The sequence below is a fragment of the Pseudorasbora parva genome, chromosome 8 (genome assembly GCF_024679245.1).
Source record: "Pseudorasbora parva isolate DD20220531a chromosome 8, ASM2467924v1, whole genome shotgun sequence".
In the NCBI taxonomy this organism is placed as follows: Eukaryota; Metazoa; Chordata; class Actinopteri; order Cypriniformes; family Gobionidae; genus Pseudorasbora; species Pseudorasbora parva.
Genome location: NC_090179.1, coordinates 32101930 through 32122742, shown reverse-complemented (window position 1 = coordinate 32122742; position 20813 = coordinate 32101930). Strand labels below are relative to the sequence as shown.

The 20813-nt window shown below is 39.4% G+C and overlaps 1 protein-coding gene across 10 annotated transcripts in view; it reads right to left on the bottom strand.

Annotated features, from left to right (window-relative positions):
- tenm4 (teneurin transmembrane protein 4) overlaps nucleotides 1–20813 on the bottom strand; it is a 294119-nt gene that overhangs the window by 24275 nt on the left and 249031 nt on the right. For all 10 annotated transcript variants that reach the window (XM_067450936.1, XM_067450931.1, XM_067450930.1 and 7 more), the window contains 3 exons: nucleotides 14676–15553; nucleotides 8968–9140; nucleotides 5434–5669 (listed from right to left, as the gene is read on the bottom strand). In XM_067450936.1, coding sequence (XP_067307037.1) covers nucleotides 5434–5669; nucleotides 8968–9140; nucleotides 14676–15553 — 1287 coding nt within the window. The remainder of the gene's footprint in view (nucleotides 1–5433; nucleotides 5670–8967; nucleotides 9141–14675; nucleotides 15554–20813) is intronic.

Below are 20813 nucleotides of genomic sequence, written 5' to 3'. Positions count from 1 at the left end.
GACGATGTCGGCTTCAGCAGTACCTCGTCGACAAGCAGGACCATCATGGCCTCCCTGGGGTGATTCCCCCAGGTGGTAACTGGATGTCTAGGTCTTCGTCAGCCAAGCAGACAGCCACTGTCAGCCCGACTTGGAGCGGCCAGCATTCATCCGACCTGCCAGCGAGCATTCGTCGCTGGCATGGCTACAAGCCCAGTTAGTAGGCCTCCCTAGGCCTCCCTGAGGGCCTGCTGGGGTGCAGCAGGCCTTGCCGGGCTTCCCTTGAGGGGGTATTCCCGTGCTTCAGGTGTTAGACGGCAGGTAGTAGGCCTCACCAGGCCTCCCTGAGGGCCTGCTGTGGTAGCAGTAAGCCTCGTCTGGCTTCCCCCAAGGGGTCGTTCCTGGGCTTCAGTCACTGGATGATAGGTAGTAGGCCTCGCGGGGCCTCCCTGAGGGCCTGCTGGGATGCAGCAGGCCTCATCTGGCTTCCCCTGAGGGGGTACTCCAGGGAACTAGCGCTGGATAACAGTTCCTGGGCTCCAGTCACCAGATGGCAGGTAGCAGGCCTCACCAGGCCTCCCGGAGGGCCTGCTGGGTTGCAGCAGGCCTCATCTGGCTTCCCCTGAGGGGGTGGTCCAGGGCCTCGGCCACTGGGTGACAGGGATTAGGCCTCGCTAGGCCTCCCGGAGGATGAGCCCCGGTTCCCGGTTCCTATGACAGTGAGCATGGTTGCTAGCCTGGGCGGCTAGCATGATCTGCTATCAGGTAGCAGGCCTCACCAGGCCTCCCTGAGGTCGTTCCCTGGTCTCAGTGCCGGCTACGAGTAGCCTGGCAAGTAGTAGGCCCTGCGGGGCCTCCCAGGGGGAATGAGTTCCTTGGACGGAGACACATAACTGGCTCAAGCTGACAGCTAGTGGTTCCTGCCATCAGGCTTCGGCACCTGATGGCGGGCGCATACTCTAGCACGACGAGTTTACACTGCTGCTATGCGGTCCCTACAGGACAGGGACCTGCATAGGTTGCCTACAGCATGGTACCTACCAGGCAGGCTTAAGAGCTCCCCTCTTATGAGGGTTGTCTGTGAGCTTACGGCCGCCTGGGCCTGGTCAGTTGGTCGTAGGCCCCTCGGGGCCTCCCTGTGAGATCAGCCTGTAGGCCTTCTCAGGCCTCCTGAGCACCCCTGTAATGTATGTGCTCGGTAGATCCTAGGATCGAGCAGCTGACTCCCCTCGCTAGCAAGGGTGGGAAAGCACTACGCTGAGCGCTGTTCTCCAGGATAGCCCGTCTCTGAGTTCCGGCCTGAGGCGGACACTGCCAGTTCGCAGTCCCTCAGCTTGATGCCTCTCCAGAGGCGAGTTTCCAGAGGCTCTGTTGTTAACAGACTGGGCTGGCAGACGGAAGCGTCCCGCATAGTGACGCCAGGTCAAGCCTCCCTGGTGGCATTCGGTGAAGTTCTTCCCGAATAGTGACTGGCTGGGGCGCCCTCGGGTCCCCTAGCCACATTCCCTTAAAGGAACCCCTTCTGTCGAACAGGTTGGTTCCAGGCCTTTGAGCGGCCGGGGTAGGGTACATGAAGGTGCCCCAAGGCCACAGCTCGGGCTATGACCGTAGGGAATGCTGTCACTGACAGCCTAATGTGACCAGAGGGGGAGTGGTTCAGGCATTTCAGTTGAATTTGCTTGTCCTGACAGTTGTCACTGCCAGTAGGCATGCACTCCCCTCGGCATGGCGGCGTGGGTATATCGTTCCCCATAGCGTCAGCTGACGCAGCTCGAGTTCCCTTTCGAAAGGGAACGTCCCCGGTTACAAATGTAACCTTAGTTCCCTGAGAACAGGGAACGAGACGCTGCGTCACTTTTGCCATGCCTCGGGGCCTGCCTGCGAACAGTCCCTTCAGACGAAGAAGCTGGTGTCATGTTTGCAAGGCGCCCTTATATACTTCCTGGTCGCACCTTGATGACATCATAGGCTGTCGCCGGTCAATAGGATTGCTGTGGTTTGATAGTAGCTCAGACACCGGTCACGCTGGAGGCGTTCCCCATAGCGTCAGCTGACGCAGCGTCTCGTTCCCTGTTCTCAGGGAACTAAGGTTACATTTGTAACCGGGGGCGATTTTTGATTTTGCGTAATATAGAGTACAAGGTTTTTCGATGTTTTCTATTTGTAAAGAGTGCCTAAAATAACCTGAAAGTTATTGTATATTTCCCTCACTGGATTAGGGAATGTTAGACAGACACTCGCCATGTTTCTTGCTTTCAAATTTTCATGCTTTGCTGATCAAAATACAATTACTTAGAGATTACCCGACTCCTGTTTGTCAAACAAACAATGATCAAATAAAGGAACAAAAAACAACACTTTTTTCATAACTCTAATTATGAGAATATTTTAGGACCGTCACTAATGCACTTTTGCCAATGAATAAACAACTTGTAAGTAACGTTTGTTTTCATAAATCACCATCAATAATTGAAATTCCCATTCCATATTCAAAAAGTAAACAAATCTGTCAAACAGCATTTGATTTTCTTCTCCAATGTCATTAAAAATGTATTTGAGTTTTTGTTCTTCAAATCCAATATTTGCTTTCCGCTTTGCCATTCATTTCTAATTTTTCCCCCGTCCGCTGCTGTGGTAAGAACTGTAATCTTGTTTGCTCAGTGCGATTTGTCGCTTCCTTCAGTAAACACACTTGCCCACGTGTTCGCTTTGTTTGTTTGGAGGCAGTATAGGACACCTTTCTAATATTGTAAAGCAAACATTTAGAGAACTGTCAGTCGAGGCCTTGCGTTTAAGCCTTCAGTGGGTTTTTGGATTTGAGCTCGCTGTGAGCGGACAATTTACACTACTATATTTTCAAAGCTCTGTTGTTGTCAGGAGATGTGGTTGCTATGGAGACAAGGAGAATTTTGGCGGCCTGGCAGCTGTTCCTGCCACTGTGATGGACATGTGACCACAGCAATACTCCGGGCAGCTAGTGACCCACATTTCCATTAGGGTTGGGTACAAATTTAACAATTCAATGGATTGTTGTGCATCACAATATCATAAATGGATCTCTCTTAGCTTTTGTCTGTTGCGATGCCTCATAGAAGCTTCATTAATTGCTCTGTGGGAAAGTATATGAACGCACACATGGAAAAATATATGATTGAAATCACTGTGATATCATTTTCCTAGTTTGTTTTATGCAAACTGTATTTTCTATCCCCCTACACTGCCCCTGCCCCTAAACCTACCTATCACAGGAAACATTCTGCATTTTAACTTTCTCAAAAAAACTTATCCTGTAGGATTTATAAGCCTTTGAAAAGTGGGGACATGGGTAATGTCCTAATATTTCACCCTCTCCTTGTAATACCTATGTCATACCAATGTCATTATACACATTTCATCTGGTTACATTCATCTGGTTCACTATCTTTGTGGGGACTCTCCATAGACTTAATGGTTTTTATACCTTACAAACTGTACATTCTATCCCCCTACACTGCCCCTGCCCCTAAACCTACCCATCACAGGAAACATTCTGCATTTTTAATTTCTCAAAAAAAAAAAAAAAAAACCCTCATCATGTATGATTCATAAGCATTTTGAAAAGTGGGGACTGCTGGCTGGTCCCCACCATGTAGGTGATCTCATGTTTTACTATCCTTATGGGGACATTTATGTAATATAATGTAATATATGTACATGTGTATATAATATGTGTGTATGTGTATATAATGTATGTGTATATAATGTATGTGTATATAATGTATATGTATATAATGTAATATATGTATTACATAACATGCAATATAAATAAGGACACACATGCACGCACGCACGCACACACACACACACTTTTTGACACAGTTTGACTCATTCACCCACTCATCCACCCACGAAATATTGCTTGACATGTCACTCAAGGTCGCTCGATTTCAGTACACAAATCACATACCTGAGTTAAAGCACAGGATATGAATCAATAGGTGATTTTTTTGTTTACAAATTAAAATAACTGCTTGCTATTTGAATTTTTTTTTTTTATGAAATGTTTTCTTTTGATCAAAGCTGAATTTTCAGCATCATTACTCCAGTCTTCAGTGTCACATGATCCTACAGAAATCATTGTAATATGCTGATTTGGTGCTAAAGCTATTATTATTATTATTATCAATGTTGAAAACAGTTGTGCTGCTTCATATATTTTTGGAAACATACATTTTTAAAGGATATTTTGATGAATAGAAAATTCAAAAGAACAGAATTATATTTGAAATATAAATATTTTGTATTCATAAATGTATTTACTGTCACTATTGATTTAATGTCTTTTTAATGGTTTAATGTGTCTTTGCAATAAAAAATTACATGTTTAAAAAAAAAATTATTCTCACTCATCCTACATTTTTGAATAGTTTGTATATAAACGTGCATATATTATCCTGTGAGGTGGTCCCATTACTAGTAGCACAAGGATTATGAAGATATCAGATGCCATCTGAAGAAACCCTCAGGGTTTTGATCACCAGAGAGTCAACCCTGCCCTAGGCGCTGACCTCAGCCCTCAAGGTCAGAGAAACACGGTTGCTGAATGATGAATAGTCCACTGAGACACAGACACACACATGCTTACATGCTGACCTTGGGAAGCAGACACTTGACCAGTATGGCCTGGCCAGACTCTATAGAGCAGGCTTAATAAGAGTGATCGGTCTAAAGGACAGGCGCAGCAGGTGTGACTCTGAGACTGAGGAGAAGAGGCAATAGAGATTATAATCAAGAAGCAATTACTCCAAGTACAGGGGCCTCGATGCTCAGATGAGCTGCTGCGTGAAATTAACTCAGGATGAGCAGATGACAACGCTGAGGTAACGCTGCGGCCTGAGCACAATAACCTGTCTATGTGAGCTTTTGATACAATAAGTGTAGCAAAACACCAAAAGCAATTCCACAATTCATAAATAAAAATAAAATACAAATGCATTATGAAAATGTAAAGATTAGGCAATAGAAATAGGGAATAACTAATCCCCGCTTTAAGATGGTATTGCAACTAAACTAATACTATGTAAAAGACTATAAAGGATATTTATTACATTAAACCCTAAATGAATATTACAAAAACAATGCATGAAATATAATGTTTTTAATGTCAATCAGTCAAGGAAAACTTGTGTGTGTGAGTATACATGTGTACATACTGTATGTATGTATGTATGTTTGTATGTATACGTCACACTAATTACATAATACATGAATATGTGTGTATGTGTGTGTGTGTGTGTGTGTGTGTGTGTGTGTGTGTGTGTGTATATACAATTTCACATTAGATCATGCCTCTTTTTCTCAAGATATATATATATATATATATATATATATAAACTAGACCCTGAATGTCCAATGTCCAAATAATGTAAACTGTAGCAGCATTAAACATGGAAATGAATTCTTTGACTTTCTTACCCTGAGTCTGCGTCCGTATACTGTGACCTGTCCTCGTGCCTGTTCTTTGCGTTGTCTCCATTCCACTAGGTTGAGTCCATTGTCGATGGGCAGAGTGACATTTCTCTTGCTTATTGTTGGGTTGACTGTTCCTGACAGCAGGTGAGGCTCCGTGTGAAGAGACACTTCCATGCCGTTGGCCAATACCAGACGCAAGGAGCCATCCAGACCAATATAGTAGCTGTTTTTGACTTGATCTACGATTTGAAGACAAAAAAAATGTCTCATGTATTGAAAAACATTGTGAGTCCTCATTTACTGAACCTGGCAGAGTAAAACAACATTTTTTAAAAGGGATAACTCACCCCAAAATTTAAAATTTGTTCCAAACCTGAATGAGTTCCTTTCTTTGGTTGAAAACAAAAGAAGATAAGAATGTTGGTAACCAGCCAGTTGACGGCACCCATTGACTTCCACAGTATTTTTTTTTTTCCTACTCAGAAAGTCAATGGCCACCGAGCGCTTATAATCTTCAAAATATCTTCTTTTGCATTCAACAGAAGAAAGAAACTCGTACAGGTTTGGAACAACTTGTCATTTTTGGGTGAACTATCCCTTTAACTACTGACAGATATCCAACTTTTGTTTTATTTCTCTCAAAATGGCGGCCAGATTTATGACAAGACTCTTGTTTGTTGAACAAGACCAGGCAGACAGTGAAACAAAGGGATGATTCAAAGTCTAGTTAGTCTTTTAGTTGTCCTCGGAAGACCGAAAGAGAGAGAGCGAGAGAGCGAAAGAGAGGCAGAAAGCTATCATAGTTGAGGCGGCCTGCCTGTGGCAACTGAGATGCAACTAAATCTGAAACTGTCTGTCTCCATCCCCAGGTGGTCTCACTAAGCGCTTTGGAGAGACATGTAAGATGGACGGTGAACGAGAATGGGGTGCAAACCTGAGAGAAATAAAGAGGGAAGACAGAAACTGGGAGGGAGCAAGAGAGAGATACAGCTAAATGTCAGTGAATGCTTTGATGAAACTCTCATTACTGGTCAAAGGGAATTAATTACTCCGCAAAAGAAGTGCAGGCAGCAGTCATGTAAACAGCTAGCATGTGAAGCTAACATGTGGGTAGGGGGTACATGAGACTCTCATTCCCTGTTAAAAATGAATTTAATAACATTTTGAAAGAAATTATAGGCTACTATTCCAATTATCTGCAACAAAAGCCTGATTGTCTGATGAGAGTTTGTGACTGACAACAGCAATTCTTTTTAGACAAGACTGTTCACTCGGTAGCCCTCTTGCTAATGCCCTCAGGTGGCTAATTTGCTGACATGTACGTACATCTAATTTTGTCAGGAATGACACAAATCAGAATTGCCAGGTCTGTTTAAGTAAGAGTATAAAAAAATACATATGTAAAATTATTTGCTACTTTAAATCGCACAATTGTGACTTTCTTAGCAGTTGCAAATTCATCTCTCTCAATGCAACCTTTGTTGTGACGTGAGTTTATGTCTCAAAATTGCGACATTGTTATCTCATAAATAGGATTTCATATCTCACAATGTGACTATTTAATGCAACTTTGACATAATGCGACTATATCTTAAATTTACAAATTTCTATCTACAATATGTCTATTTTTTGTAAACACAACTTTCTGTTGCAATGAGACTCTCGTGACCAGAAGTTGTTTCAAGCAGTTGTAACTTCATAACGTACAATGTAACTATTTCTTGTAAACGCAACTTTTTGTTGTAATGTGACTTTATATCACTTAATGATGAATTTCTATCTCACAATGTGACTATTTCTCATAAATGCAACTTTTTGTTACAATGAGAGTGTTTATCTTGTAACTGTGATTCTGTTTGTAGCAACTTAATATCTTGCAATGTGACTTCATATCTCATATTTTTTTTACTCTGAAGTAGAAACAGACTTACACACAAATTGGAAATAGTATCTGATAACAATGGCATCATAAATTTAGCGTCTTTAAGCCAAATCAAGCTTTGACAGAATATTACCATTTATTTTTCCATAAGTTGTCTCCTTTTTATATTGTCTGTGAAGAGTGAGTTTGTGTGAGTTTAACATCTACAGGATCATATTATTGCCAAATACATAAGCAGCTCTGGCATGTTCGTCTTTTGATGGCTTATTCAGGTAATTATATTGGTGCACTGAAAAAAGCTGTACGACCTGGAAATCGAACACGCACTCACACAACCTTGGAAAGTCAATAGACAGCACAAGGTCACCACCCCCGAGAAATGCATATCCAGATTGTGTGCGCAAAACTCAGAGTTGGAGCTAGAGCCAAACTGGTTTCCGTTTACAAAGCAGACAATGGTGAATTAATTAGCAGCAAAGCGTTTGGCAGGGCGCCCTCTTTCTCTCTCTCCACCAGATGTCCGGGACAAGGTCACCATGCGTAGGTGACCATTAGTTTAGTCTGCGATAAGAACACCAACAGAACTTTACGCCCTCTACTTCTTCTCTCAGACGCAGTCTTCAGTAAACCAATCGAAACCCAGGGGACGGCCCTTCAAATCAAACGCTCGCAGGAGCGCATAAAAATCTTTACAGTTTCTCAGGAAATAGAGCAGGGCACAGGGAGTTCAAAGCTATTTATTGGGAATCAATGGCCCGCTTGGTTAGGTGAAAAACTGGATATCAAAATGCCAAAGTATGCAAGGAAAATCACAAGCTAGGACAGCGGCCCCTGACCCCAACCACGCCCCTCTGTCTCGAGGGCCAAAGTGATTAAGATTTGGTTCTCTGAGATGGACAGGAAAAGCAGACGCTTGGTGAAAAAGGGAGGCTGGAACAAACAAAAGTGGTGGTGGACAGGAAATCAATCAAGACTTCTGTCTATGTGAGTGGGCGGTCTTGCGATTTTAGAGAAAATACAAACATTCATGCCTTCATTGATTTTTACAAAGAAGAGACTTGTTTGCTTCCCACAAACATATCAATTTTGCCTCACAGTTATTTTACTTTATGTACAGCTACTAAGTTTCTAGTGTAAAAGTGAATATTAGGAGACCTGTTCCTTTGTTTCCTTTATTTACACACCATCATGTTGTTCCAAAATGTTGGGATCAGTAATATGTTTTAAGGTTTTAGAAGTCTCTTAGGCTCACCAAAGCTTCATTTATTTAATACAGTGAAAATACAGTAAAAATAGTAATATTGTGAATTATCATTCAAATTTATATAACCGGTTCTTGAGTTCAATTCAGACTCAGTGATTCATTTGCAGCAGTTAACAAAGTTAACAAAGTCACTGAATGCCTTCAGTAGACTGGGGATATAAAGTACAAGTCATGACTACTTTAATCACGCTTTATCTCATATTTGGAGATTTAAAACTGTGGTCACATCATATGGGTTTGGAATGACATGAAGGCGACTAAATTATAACATTTTTGGGTGAACGATCCGTTTAAATGCACTACATTCATTGTGTCTAGTTTAAAACATCTCCCAGTTCCCAAGTATTGTCCCTAAGGATATGTTCAATGAGAGCTTTGTAGATATTCTTACCTTGCATGAGTGTGTAGAATGTTCCTGAGGCTGAGAGGTTGGTGGTGACTGTGATGTCCTCTTTGTTGGAGCCCTCGGTTTGCACCCGAACAGTGCTGTCTGAATCAGTGCGGTAGCTACTCACCCTGCCTGTGGGGTAGGTCATGTTTGTCAGCCGCCCATAGTTGTCATACCTATGGAGATGGAGAGAACAGGGATGGAGTGTGAGAAAAAAATGGCCAACTTTAATGAGACCAACTGTGGCTTTCAATCGAATGCAGGACTGGGTTTCTAATGAGGGACTGTCAAAGTGAGTTGTAAAAGCAAGAGAAAGTCCTATGATAAAATGTAACTGTACAAAAACATAACATTTTGGACTATAATGGAAAAATGTTGAAGGTCCTTTCTCGCTTTTTGGAACCGTTTACCACTGATTTTTTTCGGTTAGGTTTACTCGTGCAAGTGCAGTACCACTAGCCTAGGAATCTAGACGCACCCTAGAGGCAGCAAATCTAATTTCCCGTGAGTGTCATCTAGCAACTCCCAATAGACTTCTGAGCTGGAAAAAAACCCTCTGGTCAGCCCAATAACATCATGAATAGAGTCGGTGGGCGGGCTTAACAATGATGGCAGAGATTTTACTTGCTGGTGAAGCTGATGAATGGCGGCCATTCGAATCGGCTTTGGCCGCGACTCAGGAAAGAGTTAAGCTTTTATATGAGAAAAGAACGACAATGAAATGTGATCACGCCCACTGCCAATTTACCCAATAGTATTTTATAATAGTACACCCTAGGTTGCCAGTTGGTGTAAAACACAGCGTATTGTAGCCACGGAAGCCAGACAATGAACTGGGTCAGAGAACGAAGATTCTACCTGACCAAAAAAGCCTCTGCATCCATCATGCTCTGTGACTAGAGGCATATGAAAACGCAGATAGCTGATTAACTTACAAGGCTCGTCTCCTTTCATTGTCAATTGCGCTAGTTCTTGCTGCATGTCCTCAATCTGGCAACATGCACGAGGAGGAGATGGTGGGAAATCAACTCTCTCTCATATTTTGCATTTAGACTGCAGCACACATTTCAACCACTATATTACAAACTGCACCTTTAAAAGGATAGTTTACCCAAAAAATGACAAATCTCTCATGATTAACTTAACTTGATTTCGTGCCAAAGCCATACGAGTTTCTTCTGTGGAACACAAGAAGATATTTTGAGAAACAACTGCTTGGTTCCCAATTCGTTCTTCAAAATATCTTATTTATTCTTACACAGAAGAAAGTCATATGACTATGGAAAGATACGATGATGAGAAAATGACAGAAATTTCCTTTTTGTGTGCACAATCCCTTAAGAACACGACTACTTTGGCTTCAAACCAACAATAGAAAACAGCCATAGAGTCCAATTCCTTTGGCAACATAAAATGGCTTGGTTCTAAAAAATTAAATAATACAATATGAAATTTTTACTGAGAGAGTACTAACACTTCTGAAGAAAGACCTTTCATCCAAACAGAAATTACAGCAGCAAGAAGTCTGCAAAAAACAACAACAAAAAACACCCTGATCTTCAAAGCTAATATCTGATTTGGTGGAGATTTATTTATCTATTTTATTTTTTTCGGCTTTCAGACAATATCACTGGGATTCGAATCCAAGATTTCTTATTTTTCAACACAACTGTTTGGACCAAAGTTACTCAGCATCCCAGGCTCTACACTGTTCCATATACAAGAATCAAATGAGTATCCTCCATTTTCATTTGTTGGTAATAAAGAGGTGAAAGACAAAAGCTTTGGTATACTACTTTCCTTATCAGCCTTTTTATTCCCTGCCCAAATGTCTTTTCATTATAGAACTTTTTTGCTGCTCTCTTTTTCCAAGCGGAAAAGAAAGGAGGTTGCAGTCGACCCACTATGGTTTTGTTCTGTTCTTTGGCTAGCAAACTAAATGATCCTGTTTTCTTCTCTTACTTTGTTCCTTTCCTTCCTATATTTTTTATTTGCCAGCCTCCACGTGAGCGCTCTCTCAGGAGGCTGAGAGTGGAGTAAGTGCAGACTGATTCATCTCTGTGACCAAACATCTCCTTTTAGAGCAGCAGTCTATTGTAGTCATGGAGAACAGATCGCCTCAAAGCACCCTGGGATTGGAGAATTGGTCAAGATGTACCACTGAGTCACGGCCACGGTTCACATTGTGCAACACAAAAACACGGGAAGAAAGCACTCGTAAACAATCATGTGAACGACTATATTCATCTGAGTTTCTTAGTAGATTTTTTTTTTTTATTTATTTTAAGTTTTTTAAAGAAGATTGCATTTACGGTAGTTGATCAAAAATACACCAAAAGCTGAAATATTGTGAAATATTATTACTAAACTAAACTAAAAAAATTATCCATTTTAATATGTAATTTATTCCTGTGATGGCAAAACTACATTTCCATCATCATTAACCCAGGATTTGGCTGCTCTTTGAACCAAAACATTTTAGCTGTAGCGTATTTTTTTTTGAAAACATGAGCATACAAATGGCGTAGAATGTGCACTGAGGATCAATGCTTAAAAATTATTAATTAATTATTAATGACTGCACTTCTACTACTATTATTTTTATGTATATAGCATGGTTTCCAAAGTTCAAGGACAATTTACAATCAATTAGATTAAGATAAAAAAAAACTTACCAATTAAAAACTGTATAAATATAATAATATAATATAATACAATATAATTGACCAGAAAAAAATAAACGGTATAAACGGGTTGGGAAGGGCAGGACACTAGTCAGCAGGAGGCTAAGACTATTTTTATTTTACTTTAGACACGGCACACAACCACCACTTTTAATAAAGTGATCAAAACTAGGCTACACTACACATTTCGTAAATTAACCGTTCTCTCATAATATTTAAAAGCCGCGATCGAAACACAGAACATCACACAAATATATAAAAGAACATTTTGATAAATAAACCTAAAGAAATAGGTTTATGTTAATGTTATGTTAAGTAATGTTACTCGAGTTACTCGATTCTGATTACTATTCTTTTTACAGAGAAAATGTCCATTGAAATTAAAGCAGTACAACAAACGATGTGTCTTGAAAAGAAATAACGTTTCTTTGAAAAGAAAGATTTTTTTAAAATCTCATCTGAATGAGCAGAATTGGGAATAAAGCATTTTAAGTAACATGCACAATGTAATCAGATTACTTTTTGATGTTATAAGTAATGCATTACAAGTAACATGGATGGCAAAATCACATTACTTTTGATTTTAGAAGTAAATGAATGCATTACAATTAACATGCATTGCGTAATCATTACTTTTTTGATATTACAATTAAAGTAATTCATTACAAGTAATGTACATTACATAAGCACATTGATTTTTGTATGTTGTTGCAAATTTCAAATGCAATTAAAATTCGAATGCAAATTTATTTACAGTCAAATAAGTTACTGCAGATGAAATCTATTCAAAAACACAGCCACAGTGAGAAAGTATAACATACAGGCTTTTAAGGGTGAATAAATTATGACAGAACCTTTGAGGTGAAGTTCCACAAAACTGGAAGACTTTCCGAACATATAGGATTTTTAGGAAAAATTAAAAAGATAAAATTAGGAGAATTAAAGAGAATCATTAATCATATTTACTGCAATTCATGTAATCAATAAAAAGTAACTGCGGTCTGATTATGAGCATTTTTAAATTTAATGCAGCCTAATTAAAATATTTAATTTTAGGAATCTGACTGTGTTTTCCAGATTACATATAATCAGGTACTACCCAGCACTGTCCCTTGGTATGCATGACAACAAGTGCCTATTTGGACATCGTAGCAAATGTCTTTGTTATGCTTTTGCTACTCGCTGTACAGTGACTGCACGAGTCCTGGCCGATGTAACGTCCGCAGGCAAAAACACGCTTCACTGGGACTTAATGAATTCAGGTGGCAGAGATGATAAACCGCATGTACCGCACTTCAGAGCGAGCAGATAAATTGTTAAGGTCGCTCTTTTCCAGTGCAGGAAAACAGGGACATTGACCCTCAGATGGAAGCTTGACCTTCAAAGTTAATTATGCTAAATATAATGCCATTTTACAACTTATAACAATTAAATAAAAAAAATAAACTAAATTTCAACAACCAAGCTTTATCACCAAAGACAACCTCTTGTTGCCTGAGGGAATGGATGGATCTAATTGCTTGGGAAACAAACAAACAAAAAAACAGCGCAACTACTCTTGATGTTAATTATTGCTTTTCTTTCTCTCTAATTGCAAATGTACTTTGCTTGCCATTTGTTCATCTGGCAAAGGGAGATTAAACAAATGATATGACAGCATGGGACCTAAACAAAGGACAAAAATGTGAACTTTCTTGAAAAAAAGGACTGCTTGAGGCGATGCCGCTTATGGTTGGTTATCTATCAAATATGCAGCATTTGTACATACAAATAAACAGTATAATTAATAAATGCGTGTGAAGTAGTTTTAAATTAGTTTTGCCTACAGGCAAGGTCATACGTAACAAAGTGCAATGAATACGCTATCACTAATTAATGTAAACATATTTTCTGTTTTGTAATACAAAATCTTTTTTTTGTAGTAATAATGATTCAATTTGGAAAAACACAGTATAATGTGCCATCGGCTGACTGAATTTACATTTAGAAATATTTAATACAAATATTTAGTTTTTTCATGATTAATCGCATCGAATAAAAATGGAATGTTATTGAATGATTGTGTGAATGTGAAAAGAAAACATGCCCTTGAACTACAGACACAGGAACACCACTGTCTGAAATACTCCTGAAACCAATTACCTTACAGCAAATGACTGAAGTCCAATAAACCACTGAGACCTTGTGAACTCCTGACTGTATCTACTGTAACATGACCCACAGCCAACCAAGACGTTTGCAATTATGCTGCGCAGGAGTAAATTTAGCTTCCAGAACCCGAGTGAACCAGCACTGTGAAGTACGTGGAGATGAATGTGAATCTTTGTGGGCCACCAAACACTGATCATCTTTTAGATTGGATAAGTATAAACCGATTGTGACATCGTGAACATTTTAAAGGAGGCCACTTTTTAAAATGTAGTAATTAACCTTAAACATTTCATATTAATAAAAATAAATAAATCTAAATAATTACTTTATTATTACAAAGATATAGAAAGATATAGAAAAATGACTATCATTCATGAATATATGCATGTACTGTAAATAAATGTATATCTATAAAAAATTATATTAATGTTTAATGCAAATAATTATTTACATTTAATACAATATAACTACAATATATTAAGATTATATAAGATTACCAACATAACAATTATATACATGTATGATGTAAATGTAGATATTACATATTTATATTTGCGTATTATAATTTAATTAATATATATATATATACATATACATACATACATGCATACATAGAAATGGTACTTGTGCATATGATGTGAATATTATATATATATATATATATATATATATATATATATATATATATATATATATATATATATATATATATATATATATATATATATATATATAAATATATAAATAAATAAATTAGTGTGTGTGTGTGTGTGTGGTGTATACTGGTGTATAGTGTCTAGTGTATACTGCATTTTATGCCCCATGTATGGAAACATTATCTGCGTTAGTATATCAGTAAATTTCCAGTATACTCACTCATAGAAGGTAGTCCATCCATCTTCATTGCTTTTGGTGGCCAGCAGACCTGAGCTTCCATGATAAGTCATCATGGCTATCTCTTGACCTTGGGCAGCAACACTCTTCAGCGCATTATTAGTTCCAATAGTGAACCAGAACGTCTGGCCATCAGGACACATAAGCCAGAGAGGCAATCCTGTTGTATCTCTCCGAATGGTCACTTTGTTCTTATTCTTGTCCGTGATGCTGCTCAGGTCACCTTCGCCAGAGTAGGTCAAGTTGTACAGGTGGTCTCCAGTGGTCAGGCTCTGAGTGTAGATGTGACTACCGTTCACGTCAAACAGGTAGAGCTCGTCGTCAATCGGTGAAGAAACCTCATACATGTTGAGTGGGTTGAGAAACGCTTTATTCCTCCTGACATATCGGATACGTATGTTACCCAGGTCAGCGATGAAGAGCTCTCCATCGGGCGAGACCGCCAAAGAAGAGGGTGCATTTAGCTTGGCGTCTTTGGCGTAGCCGTCGTCACCCGAATAGCAGTCACAGTTAGCGTCGTTCTTGCAGTCGCAGCCACTGGGGGCACCGGCGACAAGAGAGATCTCCCCGTTCGTTGATACCTGTCGGACACGGTTGATCTTCTTCTCGTCCGACTCGGCAATGTAGAGCAGGCCGTTATGAGAGACAGCGAGAGCATTGGCGGATTCCAAGGTGGCGTGGATTGCAACTTTGCTGACTAGAAAGTGATCCAGGCCGGGTACCTGGCAGTGCATTGGCCTCCCTGCCACAATCCTCACTTGATGGTTCTCTGAGATCTGCAGGACTACGTTGTTGTCCAGCACATAGAGGGAATTGTCCATTGGGCTGACGGCCAGGTCAGTGGGCCATTCTAGACGCACCTATGCCAAAAAAATAAATATTGAAAATGTTATGTACTGCAATTATTTTTTTTTTTCAAAACCAGAACTAACATTTTCATTTAGCTGAAAAATAGAATTTTTGTTTCCTGTCGTAAATGTAATATCGAGTGACATTATTTACAATCTATTGACGTATTGACGTCATTTCTGTAACAGAGGCCAGCTAGTAGTTGCTGTGTGAGTAAACCTCACTCCTCTGACCTCGAGAAACTCTAGCAACTGACACTAGAGGTTGCAGCCTTTAACCTCCTTGTTAGAGCATCCGACTCTCATGTCGGTGGACCTGGGTTTGAGTCCCACTTGGAGCAGTCGGTTCGAACAGGAGGGATTGCATTGGTGCCGTGACCCGAATTGGAGTGAGGTTTAAGGGGGTGAGTGTAATAGAGGCCAACTAGTAGTTGCTGTGCAAGTAAACCTCACTCCTCTGACCTCAAAAGACGCTCTAGCAACTGATGCTAGAGGTTGCAGCCTTTAGCCTCCTTGTTAGAGCGTCCGACTCTAATGCCGGCGGACCGGGGTTCGAGTCCCGCTTAGAGTGGGTAGTTCGAACAGGAGGTTACTATTTTAGTGATTTTAATATGAATTTCAAATGATCTGAATGGTATGGAAATGTACGATTTTTAGAATGTTTTTTGTGATTTTCATATGAATTTCAAATGATCTGAATGGTATGGAAATGTAAGATTTTTAGAAAAAAGTAAGCATAAAGGTACTTCCTTAAACCTAACCACCACTGAGATGTAAGAAAATCTTAAGAAAACATACCAATGAGATCTTGAGATCATCTGCTAAATAATGCGGCATAAAGAATTTTATTTGTTACATCTGAAAATACATTTATCAAGTACAGAAGTCAAAACCGAGATCCCAGACATCATTAATGGGAAAGCAAATTCAAGATTTGAATAGGTCAGAACTTCCTCAGAATACAAACAGTTCTTAAAATAAGGCTGGTTTATCTGATAAACATGAATGTTAAAAAAGGGAATTAGTGATGGGAAAGAGAAGCAGGGGAGAGAAAGTTAGTCAACTGCACAGATTAAACCGTCATGGTGAGGAGGAAGTGTGGACTCCCAAAACAACACACTTGCACCATATCCGTCACCCCTCCACATGGATGTCTTTTCTAGCTTTGGGTTATTAATTTCATAATGGAAAGCAACTGCAGCAGGGGAACAGGACCTTTGTAAAAAACGTAGCACACTTATCAAACAGGACCGCTGCCTCCTGCCTGGCTGCCTAAATTATGACTTATTGTTCTGAAAATAATGCAGCAGGCTTTTAACACAAAAATGATTGAATCTGGTGAATTTGCACAGACCTTCTCTTCACTAGGGGACTGTAATCACTCTCTTAGGGGCCGAATATGAAGAGTCTTATTTCAATAGTGTTCTTGGCACACTAACAAGCCTGGCTGATTAGTAGGATGCTTTTAATGCACTCAGAGAATACATAAAAAGCTACCAAGCTGAGCTTAATATTAAATGTATTATATAAAAGTAGCAAATCAGGGGCCGTCGACTGGGGCATGTCTTTATGGAGCAGTGATAAAAGCTACGTAAATAGCATGACTAATGTAGTTCATTCAAAGTTTTCGGAGTTTCTCATAATAGATTCCTAAATGTGACTGTTTATAATTGAAAAGACAGAAAAACGTTAAGCTGACATTTTCATTAGAGACAAACAATCAGCTGGCATTTAGATGAAAAAAGAAATGGCTACAAACATCATTTTTACAGACCCAGACATTCACCTAAAAATAATAATAAAAAAATAATAACACTCAATTCTTCCAAGAAATTGTCTTTCATCCATTAACTCAACATACCACATTAGTCATTCAGAGCTAAACAATCATTTTGGGGCTGAGTTGTGGGGAATATTTCTGCATGAAGCAGACGGTTACCATACTGCACAGTATATTTATTACTATTTCTTAAAAAGGGGCATTTGTGAAACAGCATATACGCACACACGCGCACGCATGCACGCACACACGTACACACACTATATGAAATAAAACAATCATAACATAAATAAAATAAAATGCTCTGAAGGGACTTCTATACATTCTGGTATTCAGTGTATACAAATGTATGATACACTACTTAGTAAAAAAAAATGTTCCTGAAATATTTCTTTTTTTTTCACATTAATCTCATCAAAATCGGAAGCTTACAACAGAAAATGCATACAAAAACTAGATAACAATGAACAGCATGCATACTGCCAATAACCAATACTATTTTAAAAAAATCAAGACCAAAAAAATGCATTGGAAAACAGCAATCAATAAAAATTGGGGAACCAAAAATGGATAACTATTCTTTTTTTCTAAAAAAAAGAAAAAGTAAGAAGGGCGACACCATATACTGTAGTTAGTGTCACCAGCGCATGAATTTCAGTGTCCAAAAAGATTCTGGACTGTCCGATAAGTCCTCAACAACATAAAACATAGCACTCAATACAGCACTCTGCCCTCATTCCTGGAAATGATGCCCGCAGCCTAAGCTGATCTATATCAAACTGCCTCATAGATGCTGGTCTGCAGTAATCTATTGGCCACAGCCACTGCCATGGCTTAAGTAGCACCAAGGATTGATTTTAAGATACGATTAAGTCCCAGTAAGACCCGGGGAAAGAAGACTCTCAATGCCTAACTGAGTCACCGTGTTCTGCTCGATATCGGTCAGTGATATCTCCCCCGAGCTGAAACCTACAACAAACACATGTGACATGATATCAAGATCTCTTATCAAGGCAGAGGGATTAATATAATAAGACAAATTATGGTGCAACAGTGAAGCGGTAGAGATGGAGAAGGATGGACCTTGACCAAAACCGAACAACAATTTTTTTTTTTTTTTTAAGTCAGCGTGAACCAGAAGTTGCAATCGACTTTACTTCAGTATCGTTACACATTTTCCAAAGTGAAAAACTGAATGAGAAATAGAGGGTGTGGTTTGTTTTTCCCACCGGGAATTGATTAGCTCTAGAAAAGTAGGCGTACCATTCGCAGCAGACCGGAGGAGATGTTCTAACTGTCAAAAACTGACCTCATCAGAGAAGAAAGGCTATTCCAGAGGGGAAGTACATTCTCCAAATTTTGGCCATGTTCACACAGCAGCAGAATATGGTCGTCAGTCCTGTATTTGAGTCCTTAATACGGTTACATTCACACACAGTTCAGTTATTTATGGGAGTGACAACGACATTCTATAAATGAACTCTCACCTGTACATTTTTAGGACTCGCAACCTCATTCTCGGAAAACCTGTAAGCGGTACCGGAACTGAACAACTGGTTTTCTGTCACATCTTGCAGTGCGAGAGAGCGGCTCTGTGCTGCACAAACACATCTCTACCGTGTTGCATGTTTTCATGTGTGGCTTCGGTAGCGTACAGCAATGAAGAGTTGAGCTGTGTGTCATCTGAAGGTTTCAGATCCAGAGACTGTTTTCCGCCAGAGTGGTTATTGTCAGTTTTGTGTTCAATGCAAAAGGAATGAGAAAAGCCACCCAGCATCTTCTGGAAAGCATTGCTTTCGGTTTGTAGTTATTCCATTATTTATTCACCCTCATCTTGTTTCTAGAGCCAAAAGACTTTTGTTTATCTTCGAAACACAAATGAAGATATTTTTAATGAAATCTGAGCGATTTCTGTCCATCATTTGACAGCTACGTGGCTACCATTCAAAGAGACAAAGAGTCAGTCAAATGAATTCAAATAAATTGAGCAGTTTAGTCTGAATTTTTATTCGAATATAAACATTGATTAGAAAAATAAACAGAAGCTCAACTGTACTTGCTTAACGCACACGAATGAACCTCATTGGTTCTCGCACTTCAAGCGAACATGCTTAAGCTTCCGTTTATCATAACTAATGAGTTATGATACCTAAATGTAATTTAGACATTTAGACTGGTAGAGGTGTTAGTGAGGCCAGCAGGGGGTGCTCAGCCTGTGGTCTGTGTGGGTCCTAACACCCAAGTATAGTGATGGGGACACTGTACTGCCAAAGAGCACCGTCTTTCCGATGAGACGTTAAAACGAGGTCCAGACTCTCTGTGGTCTTTAAAAATTCTTGCGCGGTGACTCACTCATTATATAGAACAGACACGTTCAATTTTTAATTGTAGAGTCTTCTCCAACTCAGTCACAGTAATCAAGTTGGTGGCTTTGGGAATGGCCTCACAGGGCAGCGAAGCATTCTGAGAATTGTAGTCTTTCATCCCCATGAGACAAAAATACATTTTCTGTCTTTTCTCAGTCTAGAAGACACCAAATTCAAAAATAATTTCACATTTCTACTACATTGATGACCCAGTTTATATATATATATATATATATATATATATATATATATATATATATATATATATATATATACATTATTACATGAAAAAATAAAATAAAAAACGAGCGATAAATTTTCCAGATGAAAACACACCATGATCAACAGATGTCTTTCATGTTCATGTGTTATCAGGGTAATTCTCTGTTTATTAAATTTTATTTCTCCTCAACAGAAGCGGTTAAATATTCACAAATGTATCCTCTCTATTTGTGTGTGTGTGTGTGGGTAGGGGGTGGGGGGGAATTTCACACCCCTGTGAGTGACAGACAGGATGTATCATCTCTATTTCTCTGTCTATTCCTCACACTTTCACACACTAACAAAGAGAGAGAATAAACAGTTCGCACTCTCGTAAATCCAACACTAGAACAGCTGTCGTTAAATCCTTCGACATACGCTGAAGGCAGGCGTAATGAGAACATGCAGGCTTGACCTTGTCCGAGAGCATGTAAGCCAGCTTGCATCTTAAACAGCCTTTTCCAAAAGCGGTCCTTACAGTGACTTCTTATCAATTTTGATTCATGTCATAAAAGGTAAAATAATCGCTCGCTGAGTTTGAAGACATGCTGTTTTGAAACAGTTGCTGCTGTAGATAAAAGGGTTGTGCACCAATTCAAATTAACTGAGTAGCAAACAAGGTGTGGAATTGACCTTTCACTAAGCTCCGCCCAACTTGAACTCTTCAGTTGCTATAAACACTACAATAACCCAAATCAATATGTAAATGAATTAAAGTTAAGATAACATTCTCAAGCTCTCAACAACTAATGATTCTTTTTTTTAAAAAAGAGTTTGCATTAAATTGATCAAAAGTAATGTAGCCTTAGTGAGCATAAAAGATTTTCACCATAAAAAACGTAAAATACACACAAACTCACCCTCT